The 18,157-nt window shown below is 34.0% G+C and overlaps 1 protein-coding gene across 1 annotated transcript in view; it reads right to left on the bottom strand.

Annotated features, from left to right (window-relative positions):
• LOC149580369 (dihydrolipoyl dehydrogenase 2, chloroplastic-like) overlaps positions 1–18,157 on the bottom strand; it is a 54,155-nt gene that overhangs the window by 11,648 nt on the left and 24,350 nt on the right. Inside the window, exons 4-7 of the mRNA XM_089790492.1 lie at positions 11,277–11,394; positions 4,043–4,167; positions 1,183–1,308; positions 952–1,032 (exon numbers count right to left, since the gene is read on the bottom strand). Coding sequence (XP_089646618.1) covers positions 952–1,032; positions 1,183–1,308; positions 4,043–4,167; positions 11,277–11,394 — 450 coding nt within the window. The remainder of the gene's footprint in view (positions 1–951; positions 1,033–1,182; positions 1,309–4,042; positions 4,168–11,276; positions 11,395–18,157) is intronic.

Here is an 18,157-nt window from a genome sequence, read left to right as displayed (position 1 = left end):
AGTACCACAGTTATCATCCATAAATATTAAAAATAAGTTAATGGAAATTCTATGCTAACAATCACAACAATCCAAACAAAAAGATCAAATATTCCTTAAAGATTGAAGCAAATTAACATCTACAAGTGAGAAACTAGCGACATAAGCTTTAGAAGGGACCTAACTATATATTGAAGCAAACAGAATAAAATCTAGATGCAATGAAAAGTCAAGATAGATGAGCACTTGAGTGTTTATATAAAAAAGTTTGGGTGATGTATGCAGAAACAGAAACAAATGAAAGCAATAATTTTAACTGCACAAGCTCAAAAATCCATGGACAGAAGGCGTAAGTGTGCTTGAAAAACAGCAATTAAAAGCAGTTCAAACAACAGCAATGGTTGCAACTTGCTCCTCACCAATTTCAGCACAAAGTTTAAAGACAAAAATCATCAAACAAAAAAGCAAGAGAAAAGACTCAGATTTGTGAGCAAATTTGGAAAAAGGAGAGCACATTCTAGTTAATGCAGCATCTACCAATAACCATGTTGTTTCAGTTAATACTTGCAGAGACACTTAACAAAAGTAAGACCACTCAAACAGTCATATTTGTATGAAAGATAAGAACACTGAGAAAGAAGCTATAGGATAATTTTCACACCAGTACTTAAAAAACCGTTTATAAACTTTGGAACTTTGTATGAAACTATGCTCAGTGCTAGAGTCTATTTGCCTTAAAGAAAAAAATAAGAATCATTATTACTCACCATTAAATCCTTCAGCAGGTAGATACAGAATAGTCATCATATTATTACAATGACTGTCCTCTATAGAGAACATCAAAAGCCAGAATCTCATAACAGGCGCAACATTCATCTCACAAAAGTTTAATTTTAGGGCCTAGGCTATTAAAACAGGATTTGTCATCCAAGTGAAGGTTACTTTATATGCAAAGACTACTACGTAACTTACCTCCAAGGTATCCTTTGGCTCCTTTGTTTTTGCATCAATAAGCTCTATTGTCACAGGTTTCCCATCCTTTGCTGGTGTTATCTACAACATACAAGTTCACCAACATCCTCAAAGCCAAATAAACTTGTTACCAGTTGAGATTTGCAACTTCTCAAAGTTGGTAGTGCTTTCATAAGCATTATCTAATTATACTGGAAAATCACTAATGAAACTTCTACTGATTAAAATTACCTTCTTTGCAAAGACACCAGTGTGATAGTCTATCTTTCGTGGGTTTATCAATACCCTCTGGGCCAGCTTCCCTATCTCAGGATCAAAACCAGGCATAAGCTGATCCAAGGCTTCAACAAATGTGACCTAGCATAACATTTGAGTATACGACCATAACATTTAAGTATACCACAGCTATAGCAAACATATAACAGTAAGCAAGACATAGCCAGAAAAATAGTTGCCTACATCTAACTGCGCACAACCCAAATTATACATATTTATAAAGCAAGATGTTGTTTAAGATGGATGTATTAAAAAGCAAATTATAGATCTAAGTTATCTTTTCAAAAACAACAACCTATTTAAGATGGATGAATTGAAATTTTGATGTGTATGAATGAATAAAATTAAAATTAACTTGCTAGAATCAAATGCATAGAACAGTAAAGTAGATGTAGACCAGAGTTCTCTGCTAGATTTGTTTTAATGAACTGGACCCTTATTAGAATGTGTCATTAATACAAGGATAAGAACCACAAGAGAATTAAGTATGAACCAGATGACTTCAAACAAAATTTGCATGATTTTGTCAGACCCGATGTTGACTCATTAAGATAGAGACACAGCTTCAGACTGGTATCATTCAGTTATTTTATTTCATAAGTGTGCAGGCACTTGATACATGTAGACATAACCATAAATGTTTGCTAAATTATTGTGGTTTTATGACAAGAGATCAAATCTACAGAAATGCAGAAACTTCTTATAGAGCGAGGCCAAAACGAAGCTAATCCTTTACCCACATCTCAAAACTGGCGATGCCTAATTTTACCTGAATTAGTTTAACTAAGGCAACAAAAAATAATTCAACCATGAACCAATAAAACTTGAATATCTCTTGTATGAGAAAGCAACTCAAACAAAGTGCTAATTAAAGTAGAAGCTCACTTGCCCATAAAAACAAAAGACTTGAAAAAAATTCTAAACACTGGAGTAATGACATAAAACTATAAAAGAAAAGCACATCGTATATGGAGAGAAAACTGATGTTGAAATCAAATATAGTATACCATTAAGAAAACAAAAAAAAATGATGTGTGAACATGCAGTACTATAAAGGCATGTTAAAACTTAAAACCAATGGTGACAAGAATAATCTTTAACAGTTTATAGTATCTGGAAAGGTCGAAAGTGCCTACAATTTTAGACACTTAATTGTTTAAAATATTTAATTACCAATAATTAATGCATGGCCATGAAGAATATCATTAGGCACAACTGCTCAATCTACATTGAGGTAGAACATTTGCAATCCTCTATGGTTGTTAAGTTTGAGGTGGAAGCATATCCCAAGAAGCATGCAATAAAACTGAAATAAATCCAAAAAAATACACCTTTCCCTATCCTTTAAAACTTCAAGATTAAAGCAATATGCCTTACCATGTCCTCCGAATGGAAGCTGCTATGCTTGAAACGTATATGTTATACAAACATAATTTAGTTGATGCTAAAATAAGGAAGAGCCGAGATTGAATTAATACTAAAAATTCTCTTTAAAATTTTTCATTTATCAGGTGTATGCATAAAAATCATTTATTTGATGATTTTTCACATGTGAACATTTCAAGAATATCAATCAGAATACAATGGTGTTGGTAATCCACAAACTCAACGGCCATTCTAAGCATCACCAATACAAATCTTTTCACTAAGACACCATTGCCGACAAGTACTACACTTACTCATTTAACTAATAAGACTACTCGTAACAATTATTACCGGATTCGTGCCCTAGAGGCCGGATCTGGATTTGTGCTGATTCAGGCAGGATCCTTGTTCTACACAGTGGATTTGTCTATATTCGTGACCCGTGAATCCGGATGAATCCACACAAACAAATCCACTGTAAATAAGGATCCTGCCCGAATCAGCACAAATCTGGCACAAATCCTCAAAGATCGACAGGCAGGCCAAGGTTTTAAGTGGGTCTAACTTATTTAATATAACTTTTTAAATATTTTTTTTGCTTTCTAACCTTTTCCCAACTACAAGAAAATACATAAGTGCCAACAAACACTGGTTGAATAGAACTCAACTATTGACAACTACTTTACAACTAACTCCAACCATCCAAATTGCACTTGGTATAAGCTTCATATTCATAACTATTAAGCATAATGTTGACATTTAAACTTGATGAATACTCAAAAAAACTCCTTTTTGGCCCAGATTCAATGGAAAACTTGGTGAAACTCGGCAATTACAAAATAAACTCTACGAAAAAAAACTAATAGTCTTTTGTGAAATTTGAGTTGATAATCTTTTTGTTTCACAAATTTTACCCAAGGCTGCAGGATCACCAATCCCGACTAAGACTCTGATCTTCAAGTCCTTGCCAAGTCTCAACACTATGACTATATAGTAATCTACATTAGGATTTGTCTAGTCTAAACCCTAATTTCATATTGCTTATATTATTTTCTTATTTATAAGTGTTTTCTAACTTTAGGTAAATTCACAGATGTGTGCTTCTGAAGTAGCTATTCTCAAGTTTAAGGAGTTCATTATCCTGCGTCCAAAACACCAAATGCTTTCAGAAAGGGATGGCTGATATCCACTTATAAAACATAAACGGTAGAACAGATACCATTATTTAAATCTCCACAAAATCAAGACTAAATATTTTATTATAGCCTTTCCTACAAAAGACACAGCTCACAATTATAAGCTTATATTTTGAAGAGAGTTCTTTGCATGTAAAAGTCTGAGGTGAAAATAAATTAACTCCAATCACTATGTTCATCATTTATGTTATATAGAATATAATTGTTTAATTCATCATGAAATGCTAAATTAGCAATTAAAACACAGTTCTTACCTCACTCCCAAGTGCAGTGTACACATCGCTGAACTCAAGCCCAATATAACCACTGCCAACAATAGCTATCCAGTCTGGTACCCACTCCAACTTTAGCGCATGGTCACTAGTAAATACAGTCTTGCCTGAAATTCACAATCAAATGAAGATCAAGAAACTAATTCAACTTTTCATTTCCCTTTCAAAAATATGAATTGTTGCAGCACAAATAAAAAACAACGCAAGCGATACTGTAATCAACTAATAAGGAACATTCAACTAACAAATAGTTGACTTCAAATATTAAGAAATTGAGAAAACATTCTCTCTCAAGAGTTACTATCAACAAAGACAAAGAACTGAACAAATACGATTCATATCTTTGAAAATAGAAGCCTAATGATGGCAGAATATTACATCATAATAGCAAGATACAAAATTGAACATCCCCGAACATGTAATAACCCTTGGTCTGGTTATGGCAAATCTACCACGATTGATATCTTAATTCATTGATTAAACTTTGCATCAAACACTTAGCAAGTAATTGCAAATTATTGATATGAGGTCCCAGTACAATGTATTCCGATTCCATACAAACAATTCCCCTCAGATCATAAACAAACTATGCATACAGGTTAAATTTGTCATTGAAATATCATAACCCTGAAGTTGCATTTCAAGACTGCTTGTAATTTTTATCCAAATGGCAATTTCTGCTATACTGAAATGAGATCTTTGGTGCATATATACTGATTTATTCACAAAAATACTGAAAGACAAGGCTGATTTGCACAATGCTAACAAAACCCTTTTGCAATCGGAATAAAGCAATGACAGGAAACTGAAATTACAATTAAATAAGGAACTCGGGATATGTGATTTGCCAATTTATTGGAAACTACACACTGGAGGACAAATGCAAGACTCCCAAATTCTAATCCAGTTTTCATGCAGGCTGGAGAAACATTATTGGATGCCCACGTCTCTACAAACCGGCCCCAATCATTTATTAAATGCTGCTGCCCAGGCTGTTTGCAAATTGCAGCAAGAGTGTATAATTTGTGGCTCCAAAATTGTTGACATTGGACCTTGGGAATTGACTCCAACCCACAGATTTAATGCAGACTTCCTCGTATCTCCAATGGCAGGTCTGGGAGTCAATATACAACCAATTCATTAACTGCTGAGCCCACAAAACAGTCACCAATCCTTGAATGGGCTGTAGATGAAATGAAATTGCAAGACGCCCCCTCTAGAATGCCAAACGTCCACTTACAGACCAGTTTTGAATTCCACATTGCAGCTGCTTAGTAAAATTGGAATTCCTTCAAACCCTTCAACTAATTCTCAGAATTTCACAAACCCTCAGCTAGATGATCAAGAATAAAATATGTAATAACCAAGATTATTCTCCTTAGCCACAGAAAATACAGTAGGAGATGTTGGCCAATTGTATACTTCAGCACAATTGCCAAGAACTTCTCAGAAATTCAGACTCAACCCTTATACTTCAGCAAGGGCCACAAAATATCAAAACTCAAAAAAAGCCACAAAGGTAACAAACGCAAATGTATATTCAAGCGTGTCTTTCCCAATGAATGAGCTCTTATTTATAAGTTTTTCGTTGGCCAAAGTTTCCTTAAAACTCCACTTTAGAAATCGTGGAAGTTTCACAAAAGAACTCAACACTAGAAACTTTCCAACTTGCTTTGTAGAAATATCTGAAGTCATTATTATAATAATATTAACTATTATTATAATAATGCAACTTGATGAATAATAAATAAATAAAAGCTCATGCAATTCTTAACCTCATTAAGTGCAGGTGACGACCAACTACCAAACCACCCACTGCACTGCCAAAAATAGCAACTACTAAAATAGACTTACTAAAAATAGTAAATCCATAACTAAGACTCCCAAAATGCCCTATCAACTCACAAGGGCCGCTATGGTGAGCTAACTCTATCAATCGCACAGACTGGCTAAAAATAGGGACATTACAGAACATATCTATAGGACTAGTGACTAGGCAGGAGTGATGATCATGATGTAGACCCAGGTTCAAGGCCTACTAAGCTTGTTCCCATAATGTTAATAATTCAATGTTCAGTTCGAATGATCATCATCATAGGGAAATGATAGAACCGACAAGCAGATACAAATGGACAAGTGAGGCAGCACAAGGAGAAAGCAAGAACGATTTGGAAGAATGTGAATTTGTCATATGCATTCTAGACACCACTAATGCAAATTGCTGCCTAGACTACCACAGTTGATGTTCAAGCAAAAGGGGTCACATTACTCCCAAGGCCAACAAAGCAGTGGGTGTTGATTGCAAGACTGTGCCCTTGCTGTTATAGGATTTTTTGAATGCCATTTACCGTGAAAGATTACAGCAGAGTTATTAAAAGGGCAATTGATAGAATCAATATCAGTTGTAAGGATTTATAAATTATAAGGATAATAAAAAATTACTGAAACCTTTCCATTCTTGTGGAGATTTCTGTAGACAGCAAATAATTTCAACCAATCTATACCTTTCCTTTGTATTTAAACAAGTGAATTTTTCCTTTGTAAACAATGTTTGACCTAGAACCTTTGACATGGAGATGGCCAATCCTCGACTAGAAATTTAAAATGAAAAAATTAGTTTCCATACAGAATGATCCTCCTTCCCTCTCTTCGAGGATGTTCCTTTAAGATTGCAGATAGGTACTTGTATTTTTATTTTTGATGAAAACATGTAACATCAGGATTTTCTACAACTACTTTCATCATTTAACTAACTGATTTGTAATTCATTTTTTCACATTACTGAGTTTTCATTTCATATCATATTCGATCAAATTACTTAATCAGCTGAAATTAAATCCAGACTAATTGCTGAGATTAAATCTAAACTAAATTCTGAAATTAAATCTAACTGAATTACTAAAATTAAATTTAATTCTATTACTGAATTTGAATCTAAACTAAATGCTGAAATTTAATTCTGGACCTAAAATGTTGGAATGAAAAGATGCATTTAACATGCTACCAAAAACTAACTAGATTTTATGATAACATCTATCTTTTCCAAAAAAAATCTTTCAGCTGAAAAAGGAAGAATACTAACTTAAAAGAAAAAGAAACATACTGATTTACTTGAGAGACTTTTCCAATTAATTGTCCAAGCTCTAACTTTGGTGAGAGAAGAAGCATTATCATAGGCTTAACCTCCCAACTATGAACCTTTTACTTATCCCCACAGGTTCTAATTTAATAGAACGGCCCTCCCTACCCTGAGGTTGGGCTTGGGACGTTCATTGATCCAGTCATCGGAATACTCAAGTGGGTTGAGGTCCCAACAGCTATTCGATTGAATAACTAAAGCATCGGGAGAACAACGCGATCATTTTGTTGTGGCAAGTTTGCTTATTATCGCCCTGGCCAGGGATTTCAAAGGTGGGTTTTTATAACCCGATCTCCACCACTCAACTCGAAAATTAATTATCAAAGTGGAATTGCATGAGCTAAAAATGCATTAAATTTATTTGAGTAAATTTTAATTACTAACTATATCCTTGTTTTTCCTCTAATAGGTTTATCAACATCTTAACACCACAATCCGAGCCATCAGCTGGTGACTCACTAGTGCCTATTCTTTTATCCTCATTTGTAAGGCTGGCACCTTAATCACTTTTCTGGCATTGGTCAGTGGTATTTCTTGATACTATCTCAGTTATTATAACTCTTAACCAGAGATTAAAAGAGGAGTTAAAGTTGTATCTACAGACTTTATTCATAATCATTTGACAAGCTTTATCTAATCATGCAGCTGAACTGAGTATACATTTGTATTTATCTAAGGCTTGACCTGTTACGGTTCACGTGGTTAAAAAAAAAAAAACATAAACTTTGAGAAAAACGATTGTTCAAAGAAATATTGACATAAGATATACAACTTGACTCGTTATTGGAAGGCATAATCAAAAGACAAAGCTGACTCAGCATTGATAAGAATAGAGGAAAAGAAATAAAGGAAATAGCATTTTGTCTCTTATGTGACACAGGTTCTGCAATGGTTGATACTCCTGAGCTTTACACGTCCTTCTCAGACTTCCACAGGCATATAAAAGATGATAGAATATAAAAGGAAGGATATTCAGTGACAGACGGCTCCTTAGCAGATCAGAATGTGCATTTCTCAGAGGGAAAAACGTAAGGAAAGGTAGTCGGTGCGGAATGATGAAACACAACAAGAACAAGCACTATATATAAAACTAAGCTTGTCCTTACGACTTCCTGCCGTTACAAGATCACATTACGAATTCTTTCTTAGTTTGTATTTTTTAAAAGAACGAATAAGGAAGAAGACGAATTAAAAGAAAAAGAAGGAAAGAGGAAATGAAGGGTCAAATTAATAGTATTATTTTATATTATTTTATTGTCTTTATTAAGTTTATAAATATGTACATACAAGATGGCTTATTGGATTAGAATTTTAATGTAATGGTGCCATCTTGTGTTTATATATTTATGATTTTAATTAAGAGTAAAATAACATAAGATGATATTATTATTTGATAATTTAAATTAAGGTAAGAATTTTGTTTATAATTATTATTTATATTATTTTTTTTAAATTTTAATTTTTGCTCATGCAAATTCCACTAAGAAATTTTGTTGTCCAATCTTAGTAAACTTGCCAAGGCGATTTTTAGGTCAAACCTGTCATTCTTGATAACTAGATCTTATGTCCATCCCATTCCGATGACCTCGTTTCGTAATGCTTCCCCTCTTCCTTTGGTCTTCATCCTACAACCTTTAAAACAACATTCTCGCCAAAACATCAATTCATGATTTATAATTTGTTAGATAAAATCATTAGGAAATTTCATCATAAACACTAATTGATTCATCGTAAATGTACAACGGTTAAATTTAACTGACTTCATCTCACATGAACACAACGGCTAAATTTAACTAATTCAACTTCATAGGATAATTAAATCGATGCAACGGCTAAAGATAACTGCTCCAATTTCACATGAACATGAATAAATAGAACAACGGCTATAACTACCATAATAAAACAACGGCTATTATGAATTTCACTTGAACATGAAAAATTATTTTTGGTTCAACAGTTATATTTAGCTTTAAAAATTTTAGGGCGAAAATTGGGATGTAACAAAACCACTTAAACTTTGATTGAGAATGAATTTGGTTGGAGGCCTTTGTTCTAGCATTGCATGAATGATAGTGTGGAACCTTCCTTGTCTCAGCTAGGTAGTAGTTTTTTCTTGGTTATGCTTCAAATGCTTGCGAAACATGACTCAGTAATAGGTATTTTACTTTATGATAGATTGATTTATATCATTGATTCAGTTATTTCCTTTAATGAAAGCATTTTATCTTGTCAATATAATTGGTAACCAGTTAGTTCAGTTGATCTTCCAACTCAACATGAAATATATCTATAGGCAAGAGATAGGTTTTTCTGATGGATTGTTATTTCAATCTTTCATTTATGTGAATAATGAATATGAGCATATCTTCTAATTGTATGTTATTTCCATACTTAGCAATGGAAGGCGAAGGAATGATACACTGGTATTTGATGCCCTAAAAGATATAGTGATATTTGATGGTATTTATCATTTCGATAAAGTGGTATAGCTATTTGTTCCTAAGTGGTAATTGTGGACTAATCTAGGTTTTGCAAAAGCTTCCCTAGACAGATTTCGGTTTTGAATTCTTCAATATGTAGATTTTAAATTCCATGTTAAATTCATTGATGGTATCTTCAATTATTAGTTATGAAATTTATGTTTAACTAATCGTAACTATTAATCCCATTCCATGAACATATCTGTTATAACTATCTTCCTATGAATATGAAGTATTAACTGTATTCATTGATATGACTAGTTGTTAGTTAAGACCCGGTAAAAGTGGATGTTACGTATTGGGTATAAGGGTGCCTGATTTTTTGGAAGTCATTATTTTTTGTGTGTTCTTGGTCCTTTTTCCAAGCCAAAAATGATTCAGTCACTAAGGTGCCACTGTGGATCCACTTTATAGGACCTCTTGTTGGTAATGAGGGAAAACCTGATCCATCTTTTGGTTGCGGATGTTTTTATATAAATTGGTAACGAACCATATGATGCCCAAACAAATTTGTTAGGGCTTGTGCTATGGGGAATATTTCCATGGGAAAATTCTATTCCATCATAGTTCATCGGAGGGCAGAGTTGCATGGACATGGATATGGATACAATATTGGATATAGATGCAACCATTTTTTAATACCCCCAATATGGATACAGCTGGATATGACATTAATAAAAAAAACACATTTTTAATACAACTTTCTAAGTTATTAGAGGAGATTTCCATTACTCCAAAAGCAATATAGACATATAAATAATATAAGTTAATTTTTAACACTTTACATTGTACAATATACAAAAATTTTAAAATAGTAGAGTTGTATTGCAAGACAACCCAAAAAAAGGGTCACTGAAATAGAGAATCATTTCATTTGTCTTTCTAATTTGATGCAGGCTTTGTTTATAGCAATTATTTTTAAATTGCATTATCAAAGTTTTTTTTTAATTAAATTTGGGAAGATCTACATCAAATTTTTAAAAAATCAAAACACATAGCATTGGCTTGGTTGGAATATTTTGGGCACACATGAGTACAATATTCAACATGTATCCAGGCTGTACCGGATACATTTCCAACTTGGATACACGGATGCCCAAGAAGGGAAAAAGGAGTTTCTGGCTACTATGCCTCAAGGAGCCTGGAGTCAATTTATTAATTATGAAGGGCATCCATTGTCATGTTTCTGCTGTAACAAGCTGGGGCACAAGGTGGCTGATTATATCATGGTTTGTTTTAACTATAAGCAAGAAAAACTAACTTATATGACTTTGGGCAAGTTTTTCAAGGAAAAATTGCAATTTTTCGCTTTGTTTTTCAAGCAAAAATGCCTGCGAGTTTTACAAAAAATCATCAGCGAGTTTCTGGGCAAGTAACTCACCTGACGAATTGGTTTGTGAGTTTTGTGAGTACTTAACAAGTTTTGCAACTATGATTATTTGTGCATCAAAAATGAGCAAGCCTAATGTTTCTGAAACCACCAAATAGCAAGTTATATACAGTGTATAATCCTGTGCTAAGCCATAGGCTTAATCCCTAGAGATGGCTTGAATGCTTAACAACTATAAGAAGTGGAGAAGTGTGACTTGCTACTCACCATCAATTTCAATGCCTGCAGGGACAAAAGGAACAGAACCTGTGGCAATGATAATATCTTTGGCACTCACTATCTTGTCAGGAAAGCCAATTTTACCATATTTCACTTGTTGTGGGCCCTGAAATGTACATATACTAAAATCAATGCAAGTTCAACATATTCAGAACTAAATAAGTGTTTTCCCAACTCACCATCCAATTAAAAATCATAGCTACATCAGAAGGGTCAAATTATGAACACCGGAGTAATAAGGTTGAAAGACTACTAAAAATATTGCTATAAACATTAAGAATGCAAAAAGAACTACCTATAATCTTCATGGAGATCATTACTATTCTAAATCACGATCATTATTAACACAAAATAAACACCTTTGTATTGCACTTGGCAAAAAAGGACTTCAAGGAGATGATAAACAAAAAATCTTTCTAATTATCAAAACATCACTTTAAACAATAATTAAATAAGTCATAAAAATTGTGAAAGAAATTTTTAACAGTGGTTTCATAAGATTATTCAATATTTTACAAGAAGTACAAAATTACCACCTAAAACATACAGCCAACAGAATTTCAATGCAAGTGTTCTGAAAAACAGACAAGCCAAACTAATTAATCAAATGATTGCAATGATGAATAAGAATTAAAGTCAACAAGATCAATCCCAAAAAGGGATAAATGAACTATTTTCAATATGCAAAGAATTTGAAACATCTCAGAATATCAAAACAAAACATGCGTTATAACCTAAGTAGCTTGTCCGGATTGTGGTCTGGATGCAAGTTCAAGATTCATCCAAAAACATTTTGGGTTGGGTTCGGATTTGTTTTGAGTTCATCCGTACAAGATTTGTTTTCTAATATGTACATGTATATGTATATGTATATGTATATGTGCAGCAGCAAATAGGTTCATCCACAAATGGAAGCACGAAGTTTTTCTTTTCATTCACATATGCACAAATGACATATAAAACAACCCTTTTGGTCTTTTTAGTGATTGTTTTTAGGGTTGGAGGGTTGAAAAGATCTAAGTTGGCAAAAAAGCTTTATGAAAAACGGAAAAAGCCAATAAAAGTTAAGTTTTCAGTCAAATTTGCCCCAAATTTGTTTTGGGTTCCTCTGTCCAAATTAAAAGTCTTCCAAATTCGTTCAAAAGTCTTACGGGGTTCATCTGAGAGAAATTTGGGCAGATTCAAGCCAAATCCGACTTTGCAGCAAACCGGCTTTCAAATTTCTTCCAGCAGCAAATCTGGTAACTTAGGTTATAACCAAAATGCATCTGAGAGACGTAGCCTTCCAAATTATATTAACATCAACATTTAAGATAATACAACAGAGTCTATGATAAATTGAACATGATCACCACTGAAAACTATTATTTAAATAATTAAAAAATAATAATAAACAGGTATCCATAAGTGGACAGTGAGTTTCACTAAGGGGTGATCATTTGCAGCAATAAAACCTTTGCCATCATGATAACATGACCAACATCAAACCTGACAAAAAAGAAAAAATTGTACAACTAAAACTAGCGCAATTAGAATATTAAAGCAATTCTGTGAAAGTAAATTTCAAAAGTTATGTAAATGTTCTGATGTTTGTGAACTTTAATCTAGTTTCTTGCTTCTCATTTTTTTAATCTCTGTTTATATCAATCAATAGTACAATGCTGTCAGTTTAACTACATTTATAATATAATAATGTGTAAATGCTTGTCAATTTCAAACTTTATCATTATGTTTTAACTGCAATTTTTCTACGGTTTACACTAACTTGTAGAACAAGGAGCATTGCTGTTAGGAATATATGCTAAGCTAATAGATACCCCAATGCGAACATGAAATTTATGCAATTGAGAACAACAGGATAATAGCATCCATAAAAAGTGAATTGATGTGAACTAAATGTGTTTTTTCCTTTTAACGTGTACATTAGTGAAGAAAACTGAGGAAAACGGGTTATGGGCAATAAAGTATTAATCACAAGTAATCAAGATTATATATGCATTTAGGAAGTTCACGATTGTAGGAAGCAAGGACTTGATGTGGTTTCAAACATTACGCATGCAAAAGCCATTTTGGTTTTCTTAAAAGTTGTAGTTTATATGAATGTTTACCACAGACTTAAACAATAATTAAAACTCGTTAACAAATCAACTATGTCTAATAACCAAAACTGTTACTAAATTTTTGTTAACTTTCTATTAAAAATTGCAGTTAAATAAAAATGAAAATGTTTAGCTACTTTTTCAAGACAACATTCTTCCCCTGGATGGGGGGAAAATATATGTTGGCAAGAAGCTAGTAGCAACCATAAAGTTACTACCACAAACAATTTTTGTTACTAACGAGGGGTACTCCCCTTATCAACACAAACACACATAACAAATAGAGGAATAACAACATTTTTATAAGAATAGAAAATGGGCTTCTTATTATCTCCAAAAGTATGGAATTGCGGATTTCAAAAATACAACATGCAAAGCCACGTGGGCATTTTCCTTGCAATATTTTGTAACCTAGAGCCGCCACCAGTAACCCAAAACTACCCTAGACAACCCTGCAGACCTTCTTTATATATAGGCAATTTCCACTTCCCAAGAAGGTTCTAGAAATTTAGCCCTGACCCTTGTGGCTGACCAATCCTAAATTATTCTATTTTTCATATTTTATTAAATTAGAGTTGGCCCAAACAATTTCATTTTTATAATTTCAGGTGGCACAACTTTCAAAGATCATAACTTTTTAATCGCAGCTTCAATTGAATATGATTAGCCAATTTTTGGAAATGTCACCTCCTGATCAACGATGCTTTGACAGTGTAAGCATTATCAACTAGGGTTCAACCTCATTTCAAAGCCTCTAGGGCCTTCAAAAAATGAGTTCAAAAGTTTTGTGCCAAAAATTCTCAATAACTTCACTAATACACATGGTATTGCAATGAAACTCAATTGGCAAATTGGTCTACCTAAAATGAACCTCATGTCTAAAAGCATAAAATTTTGAGCTGAAATGGCCAACTTACTAAAAATAGCAAGTTTCCAACAATAGCAACTCTACACTAAAACAGTGCTTATTATAAAAGACAAACGAAAACAAAATTTGGGCAATGCAAGATTGCCCTTACAACCCAGATGGTCCTACATCAAACACCTAGAGCAATTTGAGAAGTGAGCTTGTCACATCTCAAGTGTTCAGAGGACAACCAAGATGGTTAACCTCCTCTCTTGTTAGCCATGATGAATCTTCTATAGGTCATCCTTCCATTTGACTAGGTATTCTTCATATGTTTTGTTCCTTGTGCTTCTCCCAACACAATTGTCAAGTATATCTTTGATCTCCTTTGTGGTTGATGTAGTAGCTGAAATACTCCATTGTGCTTATGTTACCTCATCTTCAACACCTCCTTCATGATAGTCTGTCCGATTTGAAATGTTAAATACTAGTGAAACATTAAGTTCACTAAGAAACTCTACTTCATAGGCCTTTCCTGAATAATGCTTCTTCAATATCTTACACTGTCCAGACTTCTTCATTTTCAATTTATTATATGTTCCCACTGGAAATTGCTCTTTTCTCAAATGAACCATGACTCCATCTTCAACCTAAAATTCCTTATGCCTCATTTTTTCATCTGCCTTACCCTTGTACTGTATATTGATTTTAGTGATATGCTTCCTCACCTCCTCATCAGTGTTCTTCAAGTGCTCTACAAAATCTTCAGCTTCAGCACTACTTGTCTCCACTTTGTCCAACTTCCTTAATTCATAAGCATTTATGGGACTACTTCCATATGCTACTAAAATTCCTTATGCCTCATTTTTTCATCTGCCTTACCCTTGTACTGTATATTGATTTTAGTGATATGCTTCCTCACCTCCTCATCAGTGTTCTTCAAGTGCTCTACAAAATCTTCAGCTTCAGCACTACTTGTCTCCACTTTGTCCAACTTCCTTAATTCATAAGCATTTATGGGACTACTTCCATATGCTATTTAGAATGGTGATTTACCAGTGCTCCTATTGACAAAACTATTGTATGCAAATTTTGTTTGTGGTAAAATCAAATCCCATCCCTTTGGTTTATCTCCAACCAAGCATCGTAGCAAATTTCCCAAACTCCTATTCACCACTTATGTTTGTTTATCATTCTATGGATGATGTGATGAGCTAAATGTCAAATTTGTCTTTAACTTCTTCAACAACGTGTGCCAAAAATACCCAAAAAACTTGGTGTCTCAATCTGAAACTATGCTCTTTGGTAGACCATGCAGTCTCACCGCTTCTCTAAAAAACAATTCTACCACATGAACAACATCATTAGTCTTCTTGCAGGGAATGATATGTGTAATCTTTGAAAACCTATCAACCACCACAAAAATTGAATCATGCCCTCGTTGAGTCCTTGGTAAAGCCAAGAACAAAGTCCACACTGATATCTTTCCAAGGCTTCTCTAGTGCAAGTAATGTCTGATATAACCCTATATTTTTCTTTGCTCCTTTTGCCATCTGACATACTGTGCAACTCTATACAAACTTCTTGACATCTTGTTGCAATTTTGGTTAGTAATAATTCTCACCAACTTGAGCAATGGTGTTATCATGACCAAAATGTCTAGCCAACCCTCTGCTATGCTTCTCCTTGATGAGATTCTCCCTCATAGAACTCCTTGGAAAACACAACTGACTTTCTCTAAATAACATACCATCCTTGTTGATGAAATCCAACCACTTGGTTCTATCTAGAGTAATAAGTTATGTACAAGCTTTCCAAGTTTCACCAAAATCAAGATCCTCTAGATACAAACTCTTGAGTTCTTTGAACCCAACTACTTCAATCTACATCTCTATCAGTAAAAGTTGTCTCTTGCTAATAGCATGTGCAACTCTGTTAGACTTGTCACTCCTGTGTTTCAAAACAAATGCATAACTCTACAAAAACTCAATTCATTTGAAATGCCTTTGATTTAACTTTCCTTGATTGTTCAAATATTGCAAAGCGTAATGAGTAGTATATAAAACAAACTCCTTAGGAAGAATATAATGTCTCCATTTCTTCAATGCTTAAACTATAGCATAAAATCCCTGAGCACAAACATAACATTTTCTTTAGGCATCGTGTAACTTCTCACTAATGTAAGCAACAGGTCTACCTTCTTGGCTCAAAATAGCTTCAACTGCATTACCACTAGCATCACAGTTTGCTTGAAACAACTTATTAAAATCTAGAAGTGCTAAAATGGGTTGTTCTGTAATCTTTTGTTTCAATGATTCAAAACTCTTATCCGCTCATGTAGTCCACTTAAACTCCTTCCTATCCCCTCTCATTGTTTCAGTGAAGGATCAATAGACACTACTAAAACTCCTTGTAAACTTTTTGCAAAAACTAACCAAACCATGAAAAGATCTTACCTTAGTCGTACTTCTTGGAGTCGGTCATTCAAGGATAGCCTTCGCCTTCTCTGGGTCCATTTTTAGACCTACTAAAACTACAAAATCCCAAATATAGTAACTCCTTCAAAAAACTACACTTCTTCAAATTAATCAGCAATTTCTCTTCACTTAACTTCTCAAACACCCTCAAATATGCATTATATGCTCCTCGAATATCCTACAAAAGATCAATAATATCAACCATGTAAAAAATGTCAAACTTACCTAGAAATTCTTTATGTACCTCATTCATGAGCTGCGTGAATGTGCTTGATGTATTGTTAGCCCAAAAGAAATGAATAAGCACTAATACAACCCCTCCTTTGTCTTGAAGGCAGTCTTCCACTCATCTCCTTCTCAAATCTGAATCTAATGATATCCACTCTTCAAATCTATCTTTGTGAAATAAATAGATCCACTCAAATAATCCATAATATGATCCATCCTTGACAAGGGAAATTTGTACTTGATTGTGAGTTTGTTGATGGCTTGAGAATATGTACACATCCTCTGTCCTCCGTTCATTTTTGGGGCTAATACTACTGGTACAGCAGATGGACTTTGACTTTCTCGACTCTATCCCTTCTACAACAACTCCTATACGTCCAACTCTTCACTTTTTATTGGCATCATCATGTGTGTTGCCTTATTTGGCAAACTAGCTCTTGGAATCAGGTCCATACAATGATTGATCTTTCTCACTGGTGCAATCCATCAAGTACATTAATGGATACAATATCTTGAAACTCACCCAACAAATCTACAAATTCTGCAAGTACATCTTCTACTTATTTACCATCTTTTGGAATTAAAGCAAAACACATGCTCATGCCGCATACCTTCTAGGAACTTTCTTCCATCAAGTAAATATATTTCGACATTACTACATATCTTTTCTTCTATGTGCTTTAATGGCTTTAACTTATGTCTCACTTCATCCTTTCCCAAGGAATAGGTATCGCACAACCATCGTGTACGGCATGCTTGTCAAACTACCACAGCCTCCCCAACAACATATGGCATGCATCCATGAGCATGATGTCACATAGTACCTCACAATGGTAGCTCCCAATCTTGAACTTTACCAAGCACTATTCATTGACCAAGACTGTGTGATCATCCTACACCCATGCAATCCGATATGGACGCAATTGTCTCTCTCTTGAGCTTTGACTTTGTGACCATCTCCTCTGACACAAATTTGTCAGTACTCCTACTATCAATAATCACATCACAACACTTATTCTCACACTTGCACCTAGTACAAAACAAGCTCCTCTTTTTTGTTTAGATTCATTCTCATCACTCAGCAAGACTCTTCTATTAACTTGGACTTCTCTTTCAGCATCTTCAAAATGTGATGACTTGGCATCTTTCTCTAAATGTGCAACTCTTGCCTGGCCTTAAGCTCTCCTATCTGAGTTTCCTTGGTGTTGAGAACATTCA

This window comes from Cupressus sempervirens, chromosome 1 (assembly GCF_028749045.1).
Source record: "Cupressus sempervirens isolate cs-2001-9-10 chromosome 1, ASM2874904v1, whole genome shotgun sequence".
Taxonomy (NCBI): domain Eukaryota; kingdom Viridiplantae; phylum Streptophyta; class Pinopsida; order Cupressales; family Cupressaceae; genus Cupressus; species Cupressus sempervirens.
The sequence above is the reverse complement of the archived record's forward strand: the minus strand, read 5'-3'. Positions and strand labels throughout refer to the sequence as shown.